At 31.6% G+C, this 14,926-nt stretch overlaps 1 protein-coding gene across 1 annotated transcript; it reads left to right on the top strand.

Moving 5' to 3' along the window:
• The first annotated feature begins 9,394 nt into the window (after window positions 1–9,394).
• On the top strand, window positions 9,395–14,486 carry LOC8280290 (ubiquitin receptor RAD23b). Its single transcript, XM_002512724.4, has 12 exons — window positions 9,395–9,625; window positions 9,873–10,034; window positions 10,551–10,589; window positions 10,675–10,745; window positions 10,826–10,870; window positions 12,324–12,501; window positions 12,575–12,709; window positions 12,790–12,864; window positions 13,286–13,333; window positions 13,419–13,528; window positions 13,936–14,014; window positions 14,187–14,486. The coding sequence occupies exons 1-12, from the start codon at window positions 9,560–9,562 to the stop codon at window positions 14,301–14,303; spliced, it is 1,125 nt and encodes a 374-aa protein (XP_002512770.2). The 5' UTR covers window positions 9,395–9,559; the 3' UTR covers window positions 14,304–14,486.
• The last annotated feature ends 440 nt before the right edge of the window (window positions 14,487–14,926 follow it).

The raw sequence follows: 14,926 nt of genomic DNA, 5'->3' as shown, positions 1-14,926 counted from the left end.
ACCTTTGAGTTTGTTTATGAAAGAGTCATTGAATCTTGGGATGTGTCTTTTTGTGGGACTTGACAATCACGTGCATAGGATGGTCTATTTTGGATTGATAGTTCAGTTCTATTTCTTTCTTTTTTTTTTCTTTTTTTTTGTTTCTTCCATACATAGCCATTTAAGCTATATATATTTAAATAATAATATAGTTTTACATAATATTATCAATTTCTATTTCAGGACATTTTTATTCCCACGTGGCAATCAAGAATTTGACAGAATTTAATGTGATTCTTCTCAACTAAAGTAAATTTCTCATTTTCCCTTTTTCATCTCGTTTAGTTTTTGTGCATTATCGGATGTCAAACGTCTTTATTCAAATTGAAACTCAAATTTCAATTTAAATATTAGACTTTAGATTTAAGGATTTTGAATGAGTAATTATTAATTATTTCAAATTATCAAATGACTATACTTTTAAATTTTATACAAATGGTATATGGATTTGAATTTAAATACATTGTATTTTCTTTAAAAGATATAATAAGTTTAATCTTAAATTTAGAATTTGTTGGTTGGATGACTAATTAAGAGAAAAAAAGTTATTATTTTCAATAAAGGAGGCTTTAAAAATCATTATTAAGTGGTTGGATGACTAATTTTGCTTATTATTAAGTGGGTTTCTCTTATCAGGTATACTTTGTTCAATATGAATAGATCACCCTAGTCAAGCCAGAGCTCGCCATTTCCATAATCAGAAATGCTCACCAGGCTCAAGTTATCCGATTTTCCATTGCTTAATATCGCTCATAGACAATATGACCACTCTACCTGCCATAATACAGTTAAACCTATGTCCACCACTTTCTAAAATGTAGGAAGCCACTATCCCATTAATTATTCACATAAAGCCTATTTTCAACAAACTTAATCCTCAAAACAGTCACTACAAATACTTCAAGAGACCACAAGCCTTAGGTAATATAACCTTTTAAACACTTATACTTTTAACATTCACCAAATACTAATTTAAGCATCGGAGTGATTCTCATTGTACATTGTCTGGACACTCTAACTTGTTGTTTCTTGCAAATTTACTAAAAATGGTTCATCCTATAGAGATTAAGAAAGTTCGGTTCACATCACTTATCAATTGAAAATCAAATCATCCTTGATAAATAATAAGTATTTTCTTTCGTATCTAAGGGAATGAGGAAGCTTATGAACTAAAATACAATGAGCAATACCTTTATTATATACATAAGAACCAAGTAGTCTTACTTTTCATGTTTCTTATATATCAAGCCATAAATAATTTCATAAAATAATTGATCTATTTTTTCATGTGAGAAGGCTCATCATCCTTAAAAACATGAGTAACTTTGAAAGAGAGAGATTATAAGCATCTTCAATTTTGTTACTCAAAACAATTTGGAAAATCTTTTTCAATTCCAGAAATTCTACTCATCAGTGGAGAGACTGTAAATTTATCCTTGAAGCCCTGTGACAAATTATTTGCTGGCAATCCAATTAGGTCAGCAGCCAAATGACCAAAGTATATCACCACTTTTCAGATTATTTAATTCATAACCAATATACTTATACACACACATAAATACTATTATTTAAATTTTACTAATAAATTGGAGGTTCTTTTAGCACTCCGCAATTGTTGCACCAAATTTGTTCGTTATAATTCTGCACACCACTTTTGCATTGAGGACATGTTCTGTACCACCAACCGGTTGAAATATCAACATTTTTAATTATTGCTTTACATGTAAATTTTATGACCTATAAAAATGATTGAAATCAAATTAATTATAAGATTTAGGTAGATTGGAAACTTATAATTGTAAAAATAAAATAAGAAACTTAAAGAAACATACCTTTGTTAGTGTGAATATCAAGCAATAGCAATTCTCCAATTATTTTTCTATTGATATTTTTTTCAGATTCAATATAATAAATTTTCCAACTCAGCTAGTATAGGGCGGAAATGATCTATAGAATGTCTTGGAATCATGCCCTGCATAGTATTAGCCTTAACTCAAAAGAAAAAGAATAATAGAAATAATAATAAGCAAAGGTTTAAATAAATCAAATAAATTGAGTATTTTACTTTAATACCTTCTCATTGAGTATTAGAAATTCAATGCTGTAAATTTCATCAAAATTGTTGATATTCGTGATTCGAATGTTTTTGTTTTCATTATTAACTTATGAAAGTAAATTATATGTCATTATTCAATTAACCTGATACGTTAAAAAATCAAAATGATCATCAACACTTGTAAATATATTGTTAATTTTTCTATAGCCAGTTCTCTATGATATATTAGAAATTCAAATAACTTCCATGCTGCCTCACACGAAGAAATATAATAACAATCTAAAGATGTTTTTATTTCATCAATTATTATGTTTTTATTATTCTCAATCTCGTTGACCTCATTTCCATAATTTTGAATAACTGCGTGAATTCTATCGGTCTCTTTGCTATTGCAGCAATACTTTACACAAATATGAGCCTCATATTTATAAACTAAATCTTTATTATAAGGAACTACAAATCAATTATCGATATTTTCATAATTTCTTATAATAAAATCTCCACTATTCCTACATTTATATATAGCATAACTATTTGAATCAATAATAGTTTCATCCTGATATTTTTCAGGAAAAGACTTTAAGCATTTATTATTTTTTATATACGGAGATGACGGCTTAATAGAGCCACATGGGCCATGTATCATACATTTTGAAACTATTTGATATGCTTCAGGATCTGTTTCTATTGATGGTAACTTAGCTGAAATCATTGAATCAATATCTAATGGTGTTACTGGTTTATCATTCATGTCTAACCATACTAAGGAATGAATATGTGGTAATCCTCTTTTTTGAAACTCAACTGTATATGAAAATCCCATAATTCTATCAAAGTATCTATTTTCTTGTAATATTGTCAATCAAAAGGTTAATTTTAACTTTATAAAAATTACTTATAATATCAGGTCGATCTTCAAGTCTTAAACTAAGAATTGAACCTAACATTCGCTTAAATTCACACCATAATGGATTACGGGTAAATGTTATAAATAAATTTAGATATCCGTAAAATTTACATATTAGCCATAGCATTGCGATAATGTTTTATTATATATGTAGGACTACCTGTATAGCTAGAAGGTAATATGATAATTGCAATATTATTAGGATTTATAATGCTTTACCAAACGACATTTTTTATTCCCATATAAAGCTCAGATTTTAATTTTTTTGGTTTCATCTAATAAAATCTAATATTTCTTCTTCAATACATGAAAATGCATCTATTATATATTGTTGGAATAAAAATCCTCCTCTTAACAATTTAGTTCCTTCATTAGGTCATTGTTGTATTATGTATGCATAATACTCGCACATTGTTATATATTTTCTAGAATTAGAAGTGCGCTGATCAATAATTACATACTCAATATCTATTCTATACCCATCTTCACGAAAAAGAAATAAAATTGGATATTGCATCAACATAAGACTTGGGTGTAAAGTATTAATTCGTTTTAATTGTCCACATTTATATTCAACAACAATATATCTTTCTCTATCAAATAAACCAAAATCTCCAACAATCAAACCTGCTATTTCTGACGACGACAAACTATTGTATTGCAAACTATCATGAGGTCTTCTCTATACTAATTTTAATTTTACGGGTAGAAAGTCATTTTGTTTAAATCTATCTCTGGCCATTCTAAATTATTTTGCAATTTGATTATTTTCATCAAAATATTTTAATTAGACCACTAATAATTATTTCATTCATAAACTCACAGGATTCATCATGAAGAAAAGTAGAAATTCTATTTTGAACCTCATTTTCTATCATAAATATATAATTATATAAATTTTGGTTCTTTTATCAAGTGGGAGTAAGGATCCAATTAAATGGTGATAGAAAACTAGAAATTCTATTTTGAACCTCATTTTTTGTATCATATAAATATATAATTATGCAAATTTTGATTTTTTTTATCAAGTGGGAGTAAGGATCCAATTAAACGGTGATTTTGACCACAAATTCTAAATACATAAGGTCCTAGCTTTTGGTTAATTTCATAATCTATCTTCCAACCCATAGAAGTAAAAGCAAACATGGAATTATAGAGCCTTATAATGGGTCCTCCGTCGTGCCTTAAAAGAGGTAATGTAATTCTACCTCTTCTGCAACAACAGGCATACGTTCTTTGATTAGTTCTTGAAGAGTGCCAATATAAAGCTCCACAATGGGTGCCTTCATTGGTAGGAAACTCAAGTTCTGATTTCCGAAGATAACAATCTAAACAAGAAAAAGAATATATATAAAAATAAATAAAAAATAAAAAAGAAATTTTCAAAAGAAATATATCTTGTGTAAAAAGAAAAGAGTAGATTATATACTTCTTTTACTTGAGGCCATCAGATGCAATTCTGTTTGTGATGATTCAGTTTCGAATACAGGGGTGAAACTGACGGATATAACACGCCTCCTTTTATTAGATAACTGTAAGGATGATACAGACGAATGGCGCTCTGATTTTTATTTTTATTTTTTTATAACTAAATTAGAATAAATATTTTATTTAATATACCATGAACAACTTGTAAATTTTCGAATTGATTACTCTGAAACAAAAAAAAAAAAAATACATGTATATATTAGACTCAATAAGAAAGCAACAACTAAATTTAAACTTTATTATTAAGTGATACAATTCAAATGTTGCATACCTAACAGCAACATTATCCTCAAAAGAATAAAATATTGTTATTGTTCCAGAATGCATAAATAGAAATAAAAGCAAAATGAATTAATAAAATCTATAAGAACCTAGGAAATGACATTTTTTTGCAATGATTATCTGCTGCAGACAAATCCGTCAGGCAGATTTTCCAGGGCTAAATCTGTCATGTATTAAATTTAATCAGATTATGCACTTAATTCCCAAAATAACCCCTGTTCACACTGAAAATTAACGAAATATGTATGGGCAAAAAGGATAATTACCTCACTTGACAAATTTTAAAAGTTCTAGCAAATATGACAGATGGCAAGCCTATCAGGTCACTCAAGTAATTTCCAAAAAAGAATCTCATTCACACTAAGAATCAAAGAGCATATCAAAGCTAAAAAAAACAGTTACATTATAAAAAAAATAATTTATAATATTATTTAATTATAAATTTTTAATTAATATATATTTTTAATGAAAAACAGTTACATTATAAAAAAAATAAATTATTTAATTATATTCAATTTTAATAGCATTCAAGATTATCATTTTCCTTATAAAATTTTAAATTTTTAATAATTATAGAAAATAATTAAAAAATTCATAATAAATATATAATAAATTAGCGTCATTATGTATCACCAATTTTATTATATTTACTATCTATTTTATTTTAATAAGTATTTAATAATATTTTTTATTTACTTGTGCTAATATATAATTATGGATAATGTTATGATTTATATTTTTAGTTTAAAATATTTTATTTTAATTATAAATATTTTATTATAAAAAATAATTATTTAAGTATTATTTTACTTTAATAAGTATTTAATGTTACCAGTTTACTTTAATAACTTTAAAATTTAATAATAAAAAAAATAATAAAAGATAAATATATATTAAATTAGTAGTATTATATAATCACTAATTTTTTATTTTATTTAGTTGCCGTTTTATTTTAATAAGCACTTGAATTTATATAAATGATCGATTTATAAGTAGTTTTCTCCTTGGAAATTAGGATATATATTCATGCATATAATACAAATAGAATGTCTAATTCTATAATAATTAAAAGAAAGAAAACAATTTATATAAATATAAAAATAAGGTTTTTAACAATTTATATTATTTTTTGAAACAATTTATTAGATTGTTGACAAAATTGATAATAAATATAAAAATAAAAAAGTATCTTGAACCATAAATGTCACGACCTCACCCGTGGACCCGTGACCGGCATTAGGGAATGGGTAGGCTTAAGGCCACCGAATCCCGTAGTAAGCCTGAAACTTACTAACTCAATCAAATCTCATCTCAAATTAATATTATTAAAGCCATAAATTATCTTAATAGTTACATTCTACATAAATACTTCGGTCTGCCAAAAAAATTAGGCGAGACCCGAAACTCATAAAATTTACAACTGATACATCTACTATTACTACTGCGGAGAATCTAAGATTTTTACAATTTGACATACCAAATCAAACACCACCCGATGATGAAGAAGTCGGGTTACTGAGTAAGAGTCGCGGGAAGACTAACAGTCACGAATCTGAAAAACAGTAAATGGAGACTGTCAATCTCGAGAGTGAGCTAAAATCATATATCTAAAACAGTTTCAAACATCTCAATATCACATTCATTTAATTTTAAAATAATTAATAAATCACGTGAACTATACATGTTATGTTAAAACATATGTGTCATGCCATGCTTAAACAAAATTTATTCCACATGCAACGGAACGGAGTACTTCACTAGAATCCTAATCCCAACTCTAACATCTCAATTTATTTCAACACTTATGGCTCAACTAACTTCAACTCTAACATCTCAAAACTCTCATTCCAACAGGACTGGCGCCCAGAGAGCAAAGCTCGACCAGGGACCTTACCTCTAGTCCGGTCACTTAACTCTCAGCCTTAGCCTTTCGGCTCTCTTATCCAATAAGACTGGCGCGCAGAGAGCAAAGCTCGACCAGGGACTTTACCTCCAGTCTGGTCACTTAAATTTCCAAATAAGCCGGCGCCCAGAGAGCAATGCTCGACCAGGGACCTTTACTCCGGCAACCACACTCTACTAAGCTCAGAGAGCGATGCTCGACCAAGGCAGGTCCTAATCTTTCTTTCTAATTTTTTTTTTACCTCTTTACCCTTTTCCTATCTCTCAGATTATATTGGAACACTCATCCAACTCCTATGTTCTACTGCCGTCCCATCCTAAGTCATCATGCAATATTAAAATTGGTAATAAAGTAAAAACGTATTTAAATAGTAATTAAAAGCATCATGCAAATAATAATAATAATTAAATAAAAAATTAAAATTTGCAAATGAATAATCATAGTAGCAAATCAAATTTTATGCATGACACGTGCATAAGCGATATATGACTCCGGTGCCTCGGTTGGAGCGAGCCGAACAAACAGACTATCTAGTCACGGAAAACAATTTATCAAAACGCTGAAACAATCGATCATTAATCCTAGGTCTAGACTCCTAGGACTGACTGTCTAAGAATCTCGACTCGGGAGAATTCTACCGAAAATCCGGCAAAACTTCCCCTACAACACGGACATTACCCCCCGTAAAAACGGGTCCAAGACCTGCCAGAAAAACACTTCAAATAACCAACAATTCAAACAGCCGAAGTCGGGTCCCCAAACTTCACTATTTTCCCTACTCCACCATACAATACAAAACACGAGGCAGGCAAACTGACAGACAATTATTTTTGACTCACAAAAATCATCAAATACTCAATATAAACCATTAGACACACAATTAAACTAAGAATTTCCAAAATTACAAGCCAGAGAAAAAATTACCGAGACGCTCGATCGCTCGGTCGACTCGCCTCCGGCTGCTGGAGTCCGATCGACGATCCGAACACACCATCGGACTCACAACGACGCGCTGATAACGATCCCCGCTTTCGATTTTCCGATCTGACACCCGATCATCCAGAGAGATTTGCGGACGATCTCGACCGTCGATTTGCAAACGAAGTCCGATCGCCACGAAACTAGTGCCATTGCGAAGTTTGAGCTGAGGAGAGTCGGGATACGACCTCCGATCATCCGGAGCTCGCCGGAAAAGCCCAAAAATGCGGTTGCCCCCTACTTTCTCTCTCCACCGGATCTTCCGTCTCCGGCCACCACAGGCGACACCGCCGCCGCCAAAACAAAGCCAAGGCCGAGAGGAGTCGATCGGCACCAAGATCGAAGCCGCAAGGAAGCTTGACCATCTTCCTCCCCGCTGCCGCCCATTGCATTGGCGCCGACGCACTGGCTCCACACCCCTCGGCCACTGCGGCCTTCTGGCTCCTCTCCCCCGACCTCTCTCTCTCCTTTTTTCTTCTTCTTCCCCGATTCATTTCCTTTCAATATCGACATCTGACCCCTGAACTTTTTCTTATTACAGTTTGGTCCCTCAACTTTCTTAATTACTTACAATTTCATCCTACATAATTCCAATTTAACCCCCAAACTTCTTTTTAACCTTTCAATGTAACCCCTAACTATTCACTTTGGGCCAAATTAAAATTATTGAAAATACACAATTACAAAACTACCCCTGATCAACATATTTATTTACAACAATACCAAACTCACAAATTTCCATTAAAACCCCATAAAAATAAAATTATACTTTCAATCCTTATTCCAAAATAAGTTTCCAATTTAGTCCTAACACAAAATTAAATTAAATAACCAATTTAATTATTTTCCAACTTAAATTTTAATACCACTAGTTAATTAAAATACCAATTTCCCCAAAATTCTTTTATAAAAACATCCTTTACAATTTCTTCCTAAATTTTCCAATATATATAATTTTATTTATACATATACCTATACATATACATTAGGGAAAAATTAGAATAACCAAAAATATATTCTACCCTTCAAATAATTTACTTAATTAATTCTTAAAATTTATAACTAATTGGATATAGAAAAATAATTCATTTAATTGACTAATATTAAATTTTCATTAAATCATTTCAAATTAAATCAAATAAAAATAAAATTTAAATTAATTTAAATAAAAACTCATTTATTAAATATATAAAAATTTCGGGTATTACAATAAATAAATTAAAATATAATACACTACAAAAACATAGTGGTATATATATTCTCTAAAATACTCAAACCTTTTAGTCCATCGAGATATAATTTTTTAATTAAAAATTAAACTTATACTTTCTTTAATATAAAAAGTTAAATTTTTTATCGAATTGATGATACTTGATAAGTCTTAAATACTAAATTAGAAACATTTTTATTAATTATATCTTTTGGTTGTATTAATTAATACTAAAAGCATTAAAAAAACTAATAAAAACCAACTTAAAATATATGGACTAGCTGATTTCATCGTCAAATAAAAAGGATGCAGTTGTAATTATAATCTAATCTTAGGAAATTGGTATTAATTTACCCTTTATTAAATTATTGACAAAAATAAAATATAAAAATAAATTGTAGAAAGAAAATATAATAAGGTAGACAATACAGAACATAGAAGAAGCAGATGTTTCCACAACAGAGAAAAATAAATAAATAAAGTAAACAAAATAGTGGTTTAAGAGTGACGTGTCACACACTGCAAAGAGCCAGCATATAAAACTGAAATTTCTGTACCGAATTTCTCGCAGCAGCGAAGCACCGTTTCACTCCTTTCCTCTTTTCGATCCCTACATTAATACACGCACGCTCATTAGGGTTTTTTCTCCTTCAAACCACAGCGATTGCTGTCGTTTTCCTCCCCAAATTGGCCGAGATGAAGCTCACTGTTAAGACTCTCAAAGGCAGCCATTTTGAAATTAGGGTTCAGCCTAACGATACTGTGAGTACCCTTAAGCTTCTCTACTTTACCAGTGATTCACTTATGTTTCATCTCTTTTTAGTATAAATTTTTTAAATTCGGAATAAAACAATTGAATAAGCGTAATGCTGACACTTCTCTTTAATTACTGATGACAAAATTTTGAGTCTTTATCGAGTAATGTTGACTAATGATGATTTATGATGAGGTTAAGTTAGAAATTTGTTTTTTTGTTGATTAATTTTAATTACGTATTGTGTTATAAAAGGTTATGGCAGTGAAGAAGAATATTGAAGATGTGCAAGGAAAGGATAATTATCCATGTGGACAGCAACTATTGATTCATAATGGGAAAGTATTGAAAGATGAGACTACATTAGCTGATAATAAGGTCACTGAAGATGGTTTTTTAGTTGTAATGCTTAGCAAGGTATATTCTGTTTCTTTTGTGCTATTGAGACTTTTCGTCATCCGTTCTACTACCTTTTTTTTTTTTTTTTTCAATATTTTGGTGGCAGAAGAAATTTTGGACTGGCATCTTTGAATGCTTTTACCATTCAATTGAATGGTGAAATTGATTTTCAGAGTGTTTAAGTTGGTTAGAAGGGTTTCTATTTTTATGATAGAAATGGTTATTAAAGATTTTTACTCAGTTGGCTTTTGTTTGGATATATATAATATCTCCACTGATCGTGCATTATGGTGGTGATACTTTGGTATTTGATATGTGTGGGTGTTTCACTTTGGTATGATGTAATTATGCAAAGAGTTTAAGTTATTTTGTTTTGAATGACCAGTTCTTTTTTTCTTTTTTTAATGAATGTCTGCATTCTCTTTTGTGGGTCATTTAGGTTTGTCTTCGAGAGTGCATTGATTATTAGTACCTCTTCCTATGGCTGTATCCTTATCTTGTTCTTCCGCTCAATTTCTTCTTTTTTTTTTTCAGAGTAAAACTTCAGGTTCATCTGGGACTTCATCCACCCAGGTAGTCTTCTTGTTTTATTTTGTTTTGACTGTTGGACAATCTCTCTCTCACTCAGAGTAATCTATGCTCCATTTGTCTATAACAGCCTGCTGCCGCAACTCCGCCTACAACTGCACCATCTTCAAATTCAACTCCTGCAGTTGAAGTTCAACCACCGTGAGTCCAAACACTGCTTTTCATAGCTATCTAGGTATCAACTCAACTCATTTCATGTATTGCTAAATCTGTTTTTGCAGGATCCCGAAGAGCACAACATCTGCTTCTGACACAGCAACAGCTACGTATGAACTCTGTCTCTAGCATTACACTTCTTTTCGCTGTGCTATTTTAATATGACCTCAGATTATTGGCTAATTATAATCTTGATCAAGCATTGATAATCTAGTCCCTGAACTTGGAATGCTTTTCTGTTTTGCTTTTTGAGGCTCCGTTATGATGGGAAATATAGATAGTTCGAAGAAGGAATTTATATGTTTGACTTCTATAAAAGAAGGAATTTAGCTTCAAATATATTTCAATCATATTAATTCAATTCCCAAATCATTAACTTTAGCTATGCCATACCCACATGGATTTTTTTCTTAACTAGTATTTAATTGTAGTTGTTTGTTAAGGACTTGTGTAGAATAAGCTCTTTAGAATCCATTAATGGAATGTAAGACCTAAATTTTGTAAATTTTCAATTCTGGATTTATTTGTGCGCTCTTGTTTGATATGCGTATCAAATCAATAGGATTTTTAAATTTAGAACAATCCCTCATTCATTAAACTGAGGGATTTCACAAAAACCCAACTCCTGTGGTGGGTTTTCTCAGAATTGGTTTTGGGTGGATGAAGGATTTTTAATTAAAAGAATTTGACAAAATCTATGGGTTTTGCAAAATCCCTCATCAAAGATCTTCAAAACAAACATTGCTCAAGTTTCTTGATACTGGATACAGGTCCCTAATAATTATTGTTTATCATAGTTTTGTTAAGAGATTTTCTGGTCTAACTTTTAAATGATATCTGGAAAGTGTTCCTTTCTTCTATGATTTCATGAGGTGTCGATGATCTTTCTTTTTTAGGGATACCATTAACCAGTTAGCATCTGATGGAGTATCATACATTGTTTTAGAGCTATAGTGATCCCACTTTTATGGGATAGTTGCTCCATTGTGAGACTTCATTTTGATGATTCAACCTTAAATATAGAGAGCAATTAGTTATAGCACCAAGTTCTGTGCGTATGCATGTGAATTCTAGACTAGTTCTTGTAGCATGTGTGATTTCCTCATGCTGAGTAAAATATAGATCATTTGTTTAGACTTCTTTGCTTGTCTGAGTTTTGGTTACTTTAAAGCTTTTCTAGATGCTTCTCGAGAGAGGACAGGCCACTTCATCTCAATGCTGTGCTGCTTTGAGCTTCTAGACCACCCCATACCAAAAAAAAGGAAAAGGTGGAACAACAAAATTGGAATGTTATCTATGACGTTTACAGTTTTAAGAAAATTTAACGGAATATTGCTTCTTTCTTTCGTTCTCTTAATGTAATAAGTATGCTGCTAGGATATCTGCTCGACTTTTACACATGAAGCCTAAATTCCACTCTCACCCTTTGTTTCATGGAAATGCGTGATCCATACTGTAGTGTATTATTCTTTTATCCATTTTCAGTTGTGGAATGCATACATCCCGCTTTAATTTATTATGATAATGTAATGAAATCATGAGAGCACTGTATTTTTGTTGCAGTACACAAACTGACACCTATGGTGAAGCTGCTTCGAATTTAGTTGCTGGCGATAATCTTGAGCAGACTATTCAACAAATAATGGATATGGGAGGTGGCACCTGGGATAAAGAAACAGTTACTCGTGCACTTCGAGCTGCCTATAATAACCCAGAAAGAGCAGTGGATTACTTGTACTCAGTATGGCCAAACTCGATGTATATTCTGCTATAATTTTCGTTTATATTAGCTTCTAATGCTGCTTGGTTTTCAGGGTATTCCAGAAACAGCAGAAGTTGCTGTCCCGGTTGCTCATTTACCTGCAGGTCAGGCAACTGAAACAGGTGCAGCTCCTGCTGCACCTTTATCTGGAGTACCAAATTCATCTCCTTTGAATATGTTTCCTCAGGTATTACTTCAGATTTTTTGAGGAATTTCATCATGTATTGCACTTCCACATCTTATTTCACTAATGTGTAACTTTCCCAGGAGGCACTTTCTGCTGCTGGTGGTGGTAGTGCTGGTGGACTTGGGTCCCTTGATTTTCTTAGAAACAACGCTCAGGTGTCTTTCTTATCATCATTGTGCTGCATTTCCACATATTTGATCTTAATGAACACATAAAAGGAAGAACAAAGAAGAAGAAGAATTCAATAAGTTTATTTCTTCTTTATTTTGGCTCACATTATTATTTGCCCAATAGGTCAATCATGTCAATGGCCTGTATTATTTTTTTACAATGTCATGGCTATCCACCTTAGGCGATGCTTAAAGTAACATTATGGTGAATGTTGTACTGTCATATGAATAGAGGTAGGAAGTAGATGTGAGTTCTGATTGGGTATATAATGTGCTGGAGATACTTACACAAGGTTTGATTTGCATGCTAGATTAGATTTAGTGCCAAATGCTCCATATCTAATATTACATAATATATACAAATTTGCTTGGTGTTACTAAGTCTATTCTTTTTTTTACATTTCAGTTCCAAACTTTGCGATCAATGGTTCAGGCAAATCCTCAAATTTTACAGGTTTGTGTTGTTATTATTTTGGTTCATTTGATTTTTCTCTTGTTGAATTTGCTATCTTAGAGTTCAACCACTTGTTTTGCTACAGCCCATGCTTCAGGAGCTTGGAAAGCAGAACCCACAGCTTTTGAGAATGATCCAAGAACATCATGCAGAATTTCTTCAGTTATTAAATGAACCTCTTGAAGGTTCTGAAGGGTGAGTATTATATTAGTGAATTAGGTAAACTGTGAAATGCCTGCTACACATACTGCTTCGTTAAATATATGGAAATGGGTTCCTAGCAGGTGGTGTTTCTCCATCATCAACATTGCAATTGCCATGTGTTTCTAGTGGAAAGTTATTAAAGGGTTGCTTTTATTAGTCTGTGAAATGCCTGCTACACATACTGCTTCGTTAAATATATGGAAATGGGTTCCTAGCAGGTGGTGTTTCTCCATCATCAACATTGCAATTGCCATGTGTTTCTAGTGGAAAGTTATTAAAGGGTTGCTTTTATTAGTCTAAACATAGCAAACATTGAGACCCGCCAAATACATTTAGCTTTGCATGAAGAATTTTGACTAATGACATTGCGACATTTATAAATCTGTTTATGCTGTCAGGGATATATTTGATCAGGGCGAACAAGATATGCCCCATGCTATTAATGTGACTCCAGCTGAACAGGCGGCTATTGAACGGGTATATGTACATTCTCTCGGCATAATTGGCTTTTCGACTTTGTATCATCCTCATAATAATATTATTGTTGACTATTGTTGTCCTCAGTTATTATTTCAATTGTTAAAAAGAAAAGGTTATTATTTCAGTTGTTATTTGAAATAACTAATTAGTTTTATTTTACTGTTCATAGCTAGTGGCAATGGGATTTGATAGAGCCCTTGTCATTGAGGCATTTTTGGCTTGTGATCGCAATGAAGTATTGGCAGCTAATTACCTATTGGAAAATGGGGGAGATTTTGAAGATTGAGATTACACCTTTAAACCAGTTGGATTCATAGTTTTGTTTTCTTCTTCTTCTTCTTTAGATTACTTTATAAGATGGATTTGTGTCTTTGTTAGCAGCTTTGGTAGTGTTCGGAATTGCATTGTAAAACCTGACCACGAATCCTTAAAAATTTGAGATTACACCCTTAAACCAGTTGGATTCTTAGTTTTGTTTTTACTTTTTTTTTTTCTTTAGATTATTTTATCATTATAAGATGGATTTGCGTCTTCGTCAGTAGCTTGTGCAGTGTTCGGAATACAAGCATTGTAAAACCTGACCCCGAATCCTTAAAAGGTAATTTTGATAATGTGTTATTGAATGTCATTTGATATAAGGTGACAACACTTTTCATCTTCTTACTCGGGGGGCATTCATGCGGATGGCAATCCAATAGAAATGGTCTGTCTGCATCAATGTACCCATGAATTTGATCATCAAACAAATGCAATGTTCAATGTCTTAACGTGCGTTGTAGGTCTGCTGCTGTTGGCATTACAATTCATTGATCTGGACCAGCAAATTTGACTCCTCAACTTGCATTGAAAATTGGGAAATTGTGATTAGGCCCTTTTGAATTCAGAGGAATGAAGTTTTTTGTTGTGATT

This window comes from Ricinus communis, chromosome 8 (genome assembly GCF_019578655.1).
Source record: "Ricinus communis isolate WT05 ecotype wild-type chromosome 8, ASM1957865v1, whole genome shotgun sequence".
Lineage (NCBI taxonomy): Eukaryota > Viridiplantae > Streptophyta > Magnoliopsida > Malpighiales > Euphorbiaceae > Ricinus > Ricinus communis.
Note: the sequence above shows the minus strand (reverse complement) of the source record. Positions and strands in the feature narration are given on the sequence as shown.